A 12,467-nucleotide genomic window follows, 5' to 3' on the forward strand; every position below is an offset into this window, starting at 1 on the left:
TTTGAATAATAAAAGCTGATTCAATCTTAGCCTTATGGCAAAGGTCAAATCAAGTTATGGTAGTCCCATTAGTTGTCAAAACTTCAGGGCGGATTAATGTATTGCACAGCAAATTCTTACATTAGAAACACTAAAGGATTAAGCCATGAGACAAAATTTATGAAAGCATTAGGGGGGAAAATGGCTTAGGGTGTAACTTCCTACCAAAGTTTAGAGTCCTGAAGCACCCACAATTAAGAGGTAAGTCTTTTTCATTTTTTTTGGCCACACTGTGCAGCATGTGGGATCATAGTTTCCTGACCAGGGATTGAACCTGTGCCCCCTGCATAGGGAGCATGGAGTCTCAATCACTGGACCACCAGGGAAGTCCCAAGTGGTAAGTCTTGGAAAAAAGAAATACAGATATGACTATTGACATATAGAGCTTACAAGAATAAAAAGATAAGAAGGGGGGTGGGAGGGGCATTCCAGAGGGAAGGAATATATGTGTGTATATATGTATGTGTATACATATATATTATATATATATATATATATATATATATACTTATAGCTGATTCATGTGGTTGTACAGCAAAAACTAACATAACTTATAAAGCAACTATACCACAAAAAAAGAAAAAAATTTTTTTTAATTTTTAAGAAGATTAGGAAGCCACCTAAATTTTGAAACCATGACCATGGATTAAGAAACCTGGGAGTAAGTCAACTATATCCCAACAGAAAATAAAAATTCAATTAAAAAAAAAAGAAATCTGTGAGTATTTGGGATTGGATAATGACTCCTGGACTTCAGCTTCTGCAGGTGATATAAACTTGCTCAGTGGTCCAATGCTCTCTTCAGATGAGGCCAAGGAGGAAATTAGCATAGAAGGATCTCCCAGAGGGTGGAGCCACAGTCACAGAGAACATAAACTGGTGCGTCCTTCCTGGGGAACAAAACTGAGACCTAATTAAAGAAATTCCTCATCCCTAGGGTAAGAGACCCTCTCTGAACGTTTGTCTAGAATTTCTCCAGAGAAAGTTTTGTTTTTTTTTTTTTTAAAGGAGCCAAGGTATCTTGTCCTTTGTTTCAAATCATCTACACCTTCCACACAGTGCAGAAGGCCCATTGTTAGGGAGACACATTAGCACATCAGATTTTCTGTGATACTACAGCCCGTTCAGTTTCCACAGCCCTCAGGTCTCCTATGCAGCTCGTCTTGGATATAATAAAGAATTCTGTTCTTTGTATCTGTTTCCTCATTTTTTTAGTTACTAGGTGATTCTAAAGATATTTTTAATTCTAAATAAACTATAATTCTATCTTCTGCCAATGGTGAGCAGTTCATGAACTTTATCCAGGATTCAGAAAACAGTCTAAATCACATGTCCTAAAAACCAAAAAATAGTACAGAGCTGTCCCTCCCTAAGACCACTAATATGATGAAGGGCTTTGTCACAGGATACATTCTTGCATTTTCAAGATGATGACCATGAACTGAGAAATTCTATGAGTAATTCCTATTCAAAAATTTGGAAAGGTTGGGTCTTCCCTGGTTGTCCAGTGGCTAAAACTCCGGGCTCCCAATGCAGGAGGCCTGGGTTCGATCCCTGGTCAGGGAACTAGATCTTACATGCTGAAATTAACAGTTTGTATACCGCAACTAAAGATCTCGGACGCCAGAGTGAAAATTCTGCATGCCACAAGTAAGACCTGGCACAACCAAATAAATATTTTTTTGAAGTGGCACTTTCATCTTCATAAAAAAGCCTTACTAAAATAACCCTCATCTCCTATTCCTTTTTGCCTGTATATTTACCATCCCACCATTGACAACCCCTAGAAGCCTAAATCCCTTCTCCTCTGTTTTGTCATTTCTCTTAAATTAGGCTTGACAGCTTCTTTGGGTTTTCCTTTTTTATTTTCCATTCAAACAATGACGTGAACACGAAAGAAGCCTTATCTTCTGTTAATCTATCTTTTGCCAATTGATTCACAGCCTCCAGGCACTGAATCTAAGAGGGTAGAGGAAAAGATTTTCCTCTCTTACAGTTTAGCATCCTGTTAGCTTCCCAGACACTTCCATGACTCTCTTGTCTTACATCCAAGCAGTCACTGACAGGATCGAGTTTTATCTGAGCCTGTGTTCCTGGAAAATAGGCCAGTTAAGAATCCCACCATCCTTTTGTTTTCCAAACCCCCAAAACCTTTGGTGCCAAGGAAAACAGCTCAAAGCAAAGAATCCTGCTACTCTTGTATATTCTCTGAAAGTCTCATGTCAGCCCTTCTCATGACTGCAGTAAGTTCCATACACGATGCCTGAAGTTTTCCTTCTGTAAAATCTCAGATCCCTTTTCTTTTCCATGAGACTGTCTTCATTAATGAACATGTTCTCCATTGCAACAGCCTGAATAAAGCCATTTGCTTAATTGTCTGGGGTATTTTGTCTTCGATATCCTCAGTGAGTCTCCTCAGTGAGTAACTTTTGAATAGGTCCCCTCCTCTTCACCCCCACTGCCAGTTCACCAGTTCTTACCTGGACTGCTGTATTGCCTCCTAAATGATTTTGAGGACTTCAGTTTTACTCTTTTTGTTTTATTTTTTTGGCTGAGCCTTGAGGCATGTGAGATCTTAGTTCCCCCACCAGGAACTGAACTTTTGCCCCCTACATTGGAAGTGCAGGGTCTTAACCCCTGGACCACCAGGGAAGTCCCAGCTTTACCATTCTCTACTCCATTCTTTACTCTGTTGCTAGAAAGATCATTCTAAAAAGCAATTTTTGACCTAACCTCTTACTACTTACACACACACACAAATATACCACCCAGGAAGACACTGAACTACTCTGGTGAAATACCATGCTTTCTTCTCCTCGTTTGTCTTTCATATGTAGCCCAAGCTTCCCTGGTGGCTCAGATGGTCAAGAAACTGCCTACAGTGCAGAAGACTCGAGTTCGATCCCTGGGTCAGGAAGATCCCCAGAAGAAGAAAATGGCAACCCATGCCAGTATCCTTGCCTGGAGAATCCAATGGACGGAGGAGCTTGACGGGCTGCAGTCCATGGGGTCGCAAAGCGTCGCACATGACTGACAAACACTTCACTTCACTTTACTCACTTTGCCCAAACTTGCTCCCTCGTTTTCTGCTTTGTTGCTCATCCAGCTCAGGCACCAATCTGAAGTCTTTCCAGACACCCCATCACCTTGGCCTGGGAAGATACCTCTCTACTCTCATAGCTTTGTGTACTTGTTCTATCGTTATTTTTTGTCACACTGTATCACAACTGTTAATGTGTTTGTTTTCTCGCTCCACTAGTTTGTGAGCTCCTCATTTATCTTTGTATTCCCAGGACAGGCAAAGTACCTGGGATATTAATAAATGCATGTATTGAATATTTAACCATATAGGCTGGAACACTGTCACTTTTTAAAAAAATGTTATTTATTTGGCTGCTCTGGGTCTGCATTGTGGCATGCAGGATCTTTAGCTGCAGTATATAAACTGTTAGTTGTGGGATTTAGTTCCCTGACCAGGGATCGAACCCAGGCTCCCCGCGTTGGAGTCTTACCCAGTGGACCACCAGGAAAGTTCTCTATCACTTTAATGCTAAAAGCTATTTAATCCTTAAAATCACCTTGCTTCTCAAATATGCACAAATGTTTATATTTCAATAAGTTGAATGATGTGAATATTCTCATGAACCTCTCTTCATTCAATATAGTTGGTGGTCTTAAATCATGAGATAATTCTTTCCATCCAAAAGATACAAGAATTGTTCTTATAATCATTTGATTTGGGTTTTTTTGCCCAGACATAACTTTCTAAATCTTGAAGACCACTGCATCTGTCCATTGCAAAAAAGGGGAAGTTTTGGCAGGAACTACAGATGTAAAAGCAGGGGGCTAGAACTTTCACTGGGTAGGAGAATTCACTATTTCCTTTTAATTTTTTTTAATATTTATTTATTTATATTTATATGGCTGTGCCGGTCTTTGTTGCAGCACTTAGGATCTTTAATCTTTAGTTGTTACATGTGGGATCTAGTTCCCTGACCAGCAATTGAACCTGGGCCTCCTACACTGGGAGTGCAGAGTGTTACCCACTGGACCACCAGGGAAGTCCCATGACTGCCCTCTTTAGGGTTCTCTGTTCTCTTCCCACGATACCAAAGGGTAAGGCAGGATTAGAGATGGCCTTCTGGGATACGTTCTCCATCTTCTCTCACTTTGGGAACTCCTAGGAGGAGCAGGGCAACATCTAGGGTGGTGGAGAAAAGGGACAAACAGCTTATGCAAGCATGGCTTTGGGTTTAGGGAAATATCTCTACATCATGGACTTTTCCCTGATTCTTTGGTCAGAGTTTCTGACCTAGAGGAGCAAGATCAGAGTGTGGACATCCAGGGTAAAAGGGTGTAATTACCTTGAGAATCTTCTCTGTTTAAATGTCTTCTATCTTCCTCTGCTATTCCCATTGCCTCCAAACTTGTTTCCAAAACAAAAACATTTCCCCAAGGAAGATTACCCTGTGACAGGTAACCCAAATGGGAAAAGGCTGAACAAAAGCAAAGCCACTAAGTAGGGGAACTCTGGCAGCCACTTTTCTTGTTATTGATCACTGTTTGCCCTGCAGTGACAACTGGCTGAATGCAATCCCTTAATTACGATTCTCTTTGGATTGCTCTCTGAATACTTAACTCGATTCTTGGCGAAGTCTGGGTCAAAAGTTTTAAAGAAGAAACTATAATGTAAGTTTTTGTTAAAGAATAATCATCAGATTTAAACAGAACCTTTGGTATCCATGGAAATATGCAGTCAAGTGCACAAATTTTCTTTTCAAAGAGAAGAAAATAGAATCTTTTTAGTCTATTCCCAAATACCTAAATCACATCTTCCCTTAGATTTAAACTCCAGGAAGACATTTTTGTGTTCCCTGGAACACTTCTACCATCATCTCCTTTCTGGAGAGTCCCAGATGGCTCAACATAATGGTTAAACCAATGATCCTACCCCAAGGAGCTTTCCTGTACAATTCCTCCTGTGTGTGGGGATTCGTAGGCCATCTTCTCCAGCACTTTATTCTGGCACCTCTGTACCTGTGAAGCCATAGAAAGTAGCTGAGGTTCAGATCTGCACATCCATTACCCACTCACTAGTCAACCAGACTGTTAAAGAGAATAACCAAAGGCCCAAAATGGTGTCATTTGTGCTAAAGCCCCTGACACCAAATCTAAATCTAATACCTGACCTACTTGCAGTCTTGACCTTCCCCCGGAATGTAATCTTAATCAACTAATCCAGAGTTTTCTGCTCACCACCAAAGAGATCATCTGCCACGTGGGCCCTCTCTATCCCCCAGAGGAAGAAGAGGCAATCTATGTGGTAAAACCCTTGTCATTCTCTCCCCTCCAACCCCACCTAAAAGAAGATGTCCTGGCCTAAAAATAATCCTTTATTTTCTTTTGCTAATTTCCTTTTGTACAGCTCTGAATATTCATTGGAAGGCCTAAGGCTGAACCTGAGGCTCCAATACTTTGGCCACCTGAAGCAAAGAGCTGACTCACAGGGAAAAAACTCTGATGCTGGGAAAGACTGAGGGCAAGAGAAGAAGAGGGCAGCAGAGGATGAGATGATTAGACAGCATCACCGACTCAATGGACATGAATCTGAGCACACTCTGGGAGATATCGGAGGACAGAGGAGCCTGGGGTGCTGCAGTCCATGGGGTGGCAAAGAATCAGACAGGACTTAGCGACTGAACAACAATAATGCCTTGGAGCATCTTTCTGGTTGCTAGATGGAGTGCTGCCCAATTCATTAATCACCTCACAGAGTCAATTCAATCATCAGTTTAACTTGGTTACATTTTATTTTTTTAACAAGAGAAATCAAATTGTTTGACTGAATGAGTTCTGCTTTCAGAGACAGCAGAATGCTGTTCCACGACATCATGGAGGATTTCTTTAGTCTCTTTCCAACTTCTCTCCTGGGGGAAAAACAAAGACAGAAGATATCATGATACTCGGAAAGTCTTCACAGTTATAGAAGAGCTTTTTTCTGTCTAGGAAAAAAAAAGAATCTCACAAAACACGGGATGGGATTATTAGCAAGAGTGTTATCTCAGGGAAGTAGAATCAGGTCATCTTTACTTTAGCTTTAGTATTTTTATCTAAAAAGATATATAATTAATAATTAGAAGATTTTTCAGCTAAGAAAAATAAAAAACCAGTGGTTTTAAAAATCACATAGAACCCCTTCACACAACTACCACTATTAACTTTTTCTGGTGTGAATGATAGAGATGATTACTCTTTTTTCCAGGAGTTCAGGACATGGTGTACAACTATACCTCAACTTTTTTAAATAAAAGAATTCAGGACAAAAAAGGAAAGTTCTTTTTCATCAAATATAAGCTTCCAAAAGATAATACTAGTAACTCAGAGGGACTCCTTATCTTTTAAATCTTACCACCCAACCCCCAAAGCCCACCCTTCTCTCTTTTGGGCTTACCTCATTCACAGGAATCAGAATACTGAATTGTTGCCTGTTCATCTGTAAAATTAAATAACATATATCATTATATTGCAGACCTCATACATTCAGAGAGAAACTACATGAAAGTTATCGGTTTAGGACTCCCTGGTGGTACAGTGCATAAGAAGAATCTGCCTGCCAATGCAGGAGACACGGGTTCACTCCCTGGTCCAGGAAGATCCCACATGCCAAAGAGCAGCTAAGCCAGTAGGCCACAACTACTGAGCCCACGCTCTACAACCCAAGCTCCACAAGAAGAGAAGTCATCGCAATGCGAAGCCCACACACCACAACAAAGAGTAGCCCCTGCTCGCCGTACCTAGAAAAAGCCCACACACAGTAATGAAGACCCAGTAGAACCAAAAATAAAATAATTAAAATAAACAAATTTTAAAAGCTACTGTTTAAAAAAATCCATTTAGAACAAAAGTTACCGCTTTAACACTGTCCAAAAGATTTCTATAGGTTATGAGCATATTGGGGCTTCCCTGGTGGCTCAGACAGTAAAGCGTCTGCCTGCAATGAGGGAGACCCTTGTTCAATTCCTGGGTTGGGAAGATCCCCTGGAGAAGGAAATGGCAATCCACTCCAGCACTCTTGCCTGGAAAATCCCATGGACGGAGAAGCCTGATAGGCTACAGTCCATGGGGTCGCAAAGAGTCGGACACGACTGAGTGACTTCACTTCGACTTCATTTCATGAGCATATTCAGAATACAGCAAGTTTTCAATGACTAATATTTGCATGCTTGCAGTAAATTATTCATCTAAGCAAACATATTAAGAATGGTTCATCCTTAGAGAATATTGTTCTTTTGGTCTATGGACCACATTGTGTAAAATACGTCTAGTTCAGAAGACTTTTTAAAAATGGCATATAACTGAGTCAAAGTGTGTTAGGAAATCAGATAATGATATGCACTTGGCTTGGGAAAGAGAATTTGGAAAATTAAGAGAGAGATCATGAAGAAGGAGGCAGAAATATGTCAGGAGATGCAGGTAAATCTCGGGCCTCACCTGGCAGGTAGTAATCATAGACTTTGATGGTTGCTGGTTTGAGGTTAGTGACCAACACACTTTGGCTGATGGTGAAGGTATAGGTCTGAGTTTCCTTCCCGAGCTGTAAGACAGACAAACATCCCATTAAAACAAAAGTGAAAATAACATCTCTGCGATTGAAAAACTGTTGCTGAAAAAGACACAGATGTAAAGAACAGACTTTTAAACTCTGTGGGAGAAGGCGAGGGTGGGATGATTTGAGAGAATAGCATTGAAACATGTATATTATCATATGTGAAATAGATCGCCAGTCCAGGTTCAATGCATGAGACAGAGTGCTCATGGCTGGTGCACTGGGATGACCCTGAGGGATGGGATGGGGAGGGAGGTGGGAGGGGGGTTCAGGATGGGGAACACATGTACACCCATGGCTGATTCATGTGAATATATGGCAAAAACCACCACAGTATTGTAAAGTAGTTAGCCTCCAATTAAAATAAATTTAAAAATGGAAAAAAAAAAAAAGACTCTTGCTGTCTTCACATAGATTTCCTGAAACCCTTCTACCTCTGCTTCTTGCCACTCCCAAAATTGCCTCTTGCTGTCTTTCTGGCTCTTTCTTCTCAGCATCTTACAGTTTCCTGGTCCTTCTGTAAAATGGGTCCACTCTTGGTCTGGTCTAAGCTACAGCTCCTCTACTAAATTAAGTGCAGTGGCCAAAGGAACAGAAGCTTCCATTATCCTTCAACAGCTTTATACACACGATTGGTTTTCTCTCTTCATTCAGCTCTCTGATCCAATGATATCTCCTCACAGAGGCCTTTCCTGACCACCTGACTTTAAAACAAACAGTCACACTGGACTTCTCTGATGGTCCAGTGGCTAAGACTCTGAGCTCCCAATGCAGGGGGCCTGGGTTCGATCCCTGGTCAGGGAAGTTGAAGTAGATCCCACATGCCTCAACTAAGAGTTCACATGCCAAAACTAAAGATCCTGCATGCCACGATGAAGTTCAAAGATCCTGAGTGCCACAACTAAGACCCAGTGCAGGCAAATACATAAAATAAAATAAAAGTCACATCCTGGCTTAGCCCCACCACACTCCTACATAGCACTGATGACTACTAAAACTATTCCTAAATATGTATGTTTGTGCATACATATGTATTTTTTAATTTTCATATTGTTTGTCTCTCCATTAGAATATCAGCTCCATGAGGACAGGAGTCATTTCTATGACTTTATTTGCAACATCTCTATCATGTTGAAGAGTATCTGGTATATGTTGATCGCTCAAAAACTGTTTGTTAAATAAATGAATGAATGGAGAGTTCGAGACAATTGTATAAATTAATCTAATAGAAAAAATAAGATTTATGTTATAAATTTAGACGTGAAGTTATAAATGCTGAAGTGGAAGAAATTTTGAAAGAGATTTTTTACGTATGTTCTCTGTATTTAGTCATTCAGTTCTGTCTGACTCTTCAAGACCTCATGGACTGTAGCCTGCCAGACTCCTCTGTCCATGGGATTCTCCAGGCAAGAATATTGGAGTGGGTATTGCTGCTGCTGCTAACTCGCTTCAGTCGTGTCCGACTCTGTGCAACCCCATAGACGGCAGCCCACCAGGCTCCTCTGTCCCTGGGATTCTCCAAGCAAGAATACTGGAGTGGGTTGCCATTTCCTCCTCCAATGCATGAAAGTGAAAAGTGAAAGTGAAGTCACTCAGTTGTGTCTGACTCTGTGCGACCCCATGGACTGTAGCCTAAAAGGCTCCTCCATCCATGGGATCTTCCAGGCAAGAGTATTGGAGTGGGTTGCCATTGCCTTCTCTTGGAGTGGGTACAGGGCTTCTAAAAACATTGTCTGGTTTGTCATAATAAACGCTATAATGACAAACCCACAGCAAACATTATCCTCAATGGTGAAAAATTGAAAGCATTTCCCCTAAAGTCAGGAACAAGACAAGGGTGTCCACTTTCACTGCTACTATTCAACATAGTTCTGGAAGTTTTGGCCACAGCAATCAGAGCAGAAAAAGAAATAAAAGGAATCCAAATTGGAAAAGAAGAAGTAAAACTCTCACTGTTTGCAGATGACATGATCCTCTACATAGAAAACCCTAAAGACTCTACCAGAAAATTACTAGAGCTCATCAATGAATATAGTAAAGTTGCAGGATATAAAATCAACACACAGAAATCCCTTGCATTCCTATACACTAAGAATGAGAAAGTAGAAAAAGAAATTAAGGAAACAATTCCATTCACCATTGCAACGAAAAGAATAAAATACTTCGGAATATATCTACCTAAAGAAACTAAAGACCTATATATAGAAAACTATAAAACACTGATGAAAGAAATCAAAGAGGACACTAATAGATGGAGAAATATACCATGTTCATGGATTGGAAGAATCAATACAGTGAAAATGAGTATACTACCCAAAGCAATTTACAAATTCAATGCAATCCCTATCAAGCTACCAGCCATATTTTTCACAGAACTAGAACAAATAATTTCAAGATTTGTATGGAAATACAAAAAGCCTCGAATTGCCAAAGCAATCTTGAGAAAGAAGAATGGAACTGGAGGAATCAACTTGCCTGACTTCAGGCTCTACTACAAAGCCACAGTCATCAAGACAGTATGGTACTGGCACAAAGACAGACATATAGATCAATGGAACAAAATAGAAAGCCCAGAGATAAATCCACACACATATGGACACCTTATCTTTGACAAAGTAGGCAAGAATATACAATGGAGTAAAGACAATCTCTTTAACAAGTGGTGCTGGGAAAACTGGTCAACCACTTGTAAAAGAATGAAACTAGATCACTTTCTAACACCGCACACAAAAATAAACTCTAAATGGATTAGAGATCTAAATGTAAGACCAGAAACTATAAAACTCCTAGAGGAGAACATAGGCAAAACACTCTCAGACATAAATCACAGCAGGATCCTCTATGATCCACCTCCCAGAATTCTGGAAATAAAAGCAAAAATAAACAAATGGGATCTAATTAAAATTAAAAGCTTCTGCACAACAAAGGAAAATATAAGCAAGGTGAAAAGACAGCTTTCTGAATAGGAGAAAATAATAGCAAATGAAACAACTGACAAACAACTAATCCCAAAAATATACAAGCAACTTATGCAGCTCAATTCCAGAAAAATAAAAGACCCAATCAAAAAATGGGCCAAAGAACTAAATAGACATTTCTCCAAAGAAGACATATGGATGGCTAACAAACACATGAAAAGATGCTCAACATCACTCATTATTAGAGAAATGCAAATCAAAACCACAATGAGGTACCACTTCACACCAGTCAGAATGTCTGCGATCCAAAAATCTGCAAGCAATAAATGCTGGAGAGGGTGTGGAGAAAAGGGAACCCTCCTACACTGTTGGTGGGAATGCAAACTAGTACAGCCACTATGGAGAACTGTGTGGAGATTCCTTAAAAAATTGCAAATAGAACTGCCATATGACCCAGCAATCCCACTGCTGAGCATACACACCAAGGAAACCAGAATTGAAAGAGACACATGTACCCCAATGTTCATCGCAGCACTGTTTATAATAGCCAGGACATGGAAACAACCTAGATGTCCATCAGCAGATGAATGGATAAGAAAGCTGTGGTACATATACACAATGGAGTATTACTCAGCTGTTAAAAAGAATTCATTTGAATCAGTTCTGATGAGATGGATGAAACTGGAGCCGATTATACAGAGTGAAGTAAGCCAGAAAGAAAAACACCAATACAGTATACTAACACATATATATGGAATTTAGAAAGATGGCAATGACGACCCTGTATGCAAGACAGGAAAAAAGACACAGATGTGTACAACGGACTTTTGGACTCAGAGGGAGAGGGAGAGGGTGGGATGATTTGGGAGAATGGCATTCTAACATGTATACTATCATGTAAGAATTGAATCGCCAGTCTATGTCCGACGCAGGATACAGCATGCTTGGGGCTGGTGCATGGGGATCACCCACCGAGATGTTATGGGGAGGGAGGTGGGAGGGGGGGGTTCATGTTTGGGAACTCATGTAAGAATTAAAGATTTTAAAATTAAAAAAATAAAAAACTAAAAAAAAATAAAAATAAAAACATCGTCTGGGAATTCTCAGGAATGCCCAAGACTATCTGGCAATTTGTGAGAGCAGAATTATTTTGGGAATAATACTAAGACATTATTTACTTTTTTCATTCTCATCCTCTTTCACTGTACTAGTGGAAGGGGACTACTTGATGTGTGATATTTCGACAGATTGAATGCCGAAGCAGACTGGAGAATTTCACTCTCTCTGATTAAGCTAGATATTAAAGCAAAAATGTAAAACAATCTGCTAGTCTCACTAATTTTTTTGTTGTTTTGGGAAATACATTTTTCATGAAATGCTATATTAAAATGTTGTGAGCTTATTACTATTGTTTTTAAATAGCTTAATAAATATTTTAATGTTTTTCTCATTTTTAGTTTCTAATAAGATAAGACATTATCTCTTCTAATAAGATAAATAGATGTAACCCACGCTATCATCAGCTCTTTGAGATCATTTAAGCGTATAGAGGACTCATTATCAGAGAAATGCAAATCAAGACCACAATGAGATACCATTTCACACCAGTCAGAATGGCTGCGATCCAAAAGTCTACAAGCAATGAATGCTGGAGAGGGTGTGGAGAAAAGAGAACCCTCTTATACTGTTGGTGGGAATGCAAACTAGTACAGCCACTGTGGAGAACTGTGTGGCGATTCCTTAAAAAACTGGAAATAGAACTGCCTTATGACCCAGCAATCCCGCTGCTGGGCATACACACTGAGGAAACCAGAATTGAAAGAGACACATGAACCCCAATGTTCATTGCAGCACTGTTTATAATAGCCAGAACATGGAAACAACCTAGATGTCCATCAGCAGAT

General features: G+C 40.0%; 1 protein-coding gene across 2 annotated transcripts in view; it reads right to left on the reverse strand.

Moving 5' to 3' along the window:
* Positions 1-5,419: 5,419 nt before the first annotated feature.
* The window catches only part of A2ML1 (alpha-2-macroglobulin like 1), a 53,075-nt gene continuing 46,027 nt past the window's right edge, over positions 5,420-12,467 (reverse strand). For both annotated transcript variants that reach the window (XM_070292369.1, XM_069585776.1), the window contains 3 exons: positions 7,531-7,633; positions 6,491-6,532; positions 5,420-5,966 (listed from right to left, as the gene is read on the reverse strand). In XM_070292369.1, coding sequence (XP_070148470.1) covers positions 6,492-6,532; positions 7,531-7,633 — 144 coding nt within the window. In that variant the 3' untranslated portion in view covers positions 5,420-5,966; position 6,491. The remainder of the gene's footprint in view (positions 5,967-6,490; positions 6,533-7,530; positions 7,634-12,467) is intronic.

The sequence above is a fragment of the Ovis canadensis genome, chromosome 3 (assembly GCF_042477335.2).
Source record: "Ovis canadensis isolate MfBH-ARS-UI-01 breed Bighorn chromosome 3, ARS-UI_OviCan_v2, whole genome shotgun sequence".
Classification (NCBI taxonomy): Eukaryota; Metazoa; Chordata; class Mammalia; order Artiodactyla; family Bovidae; genus Ovis; species Ovis canadensis.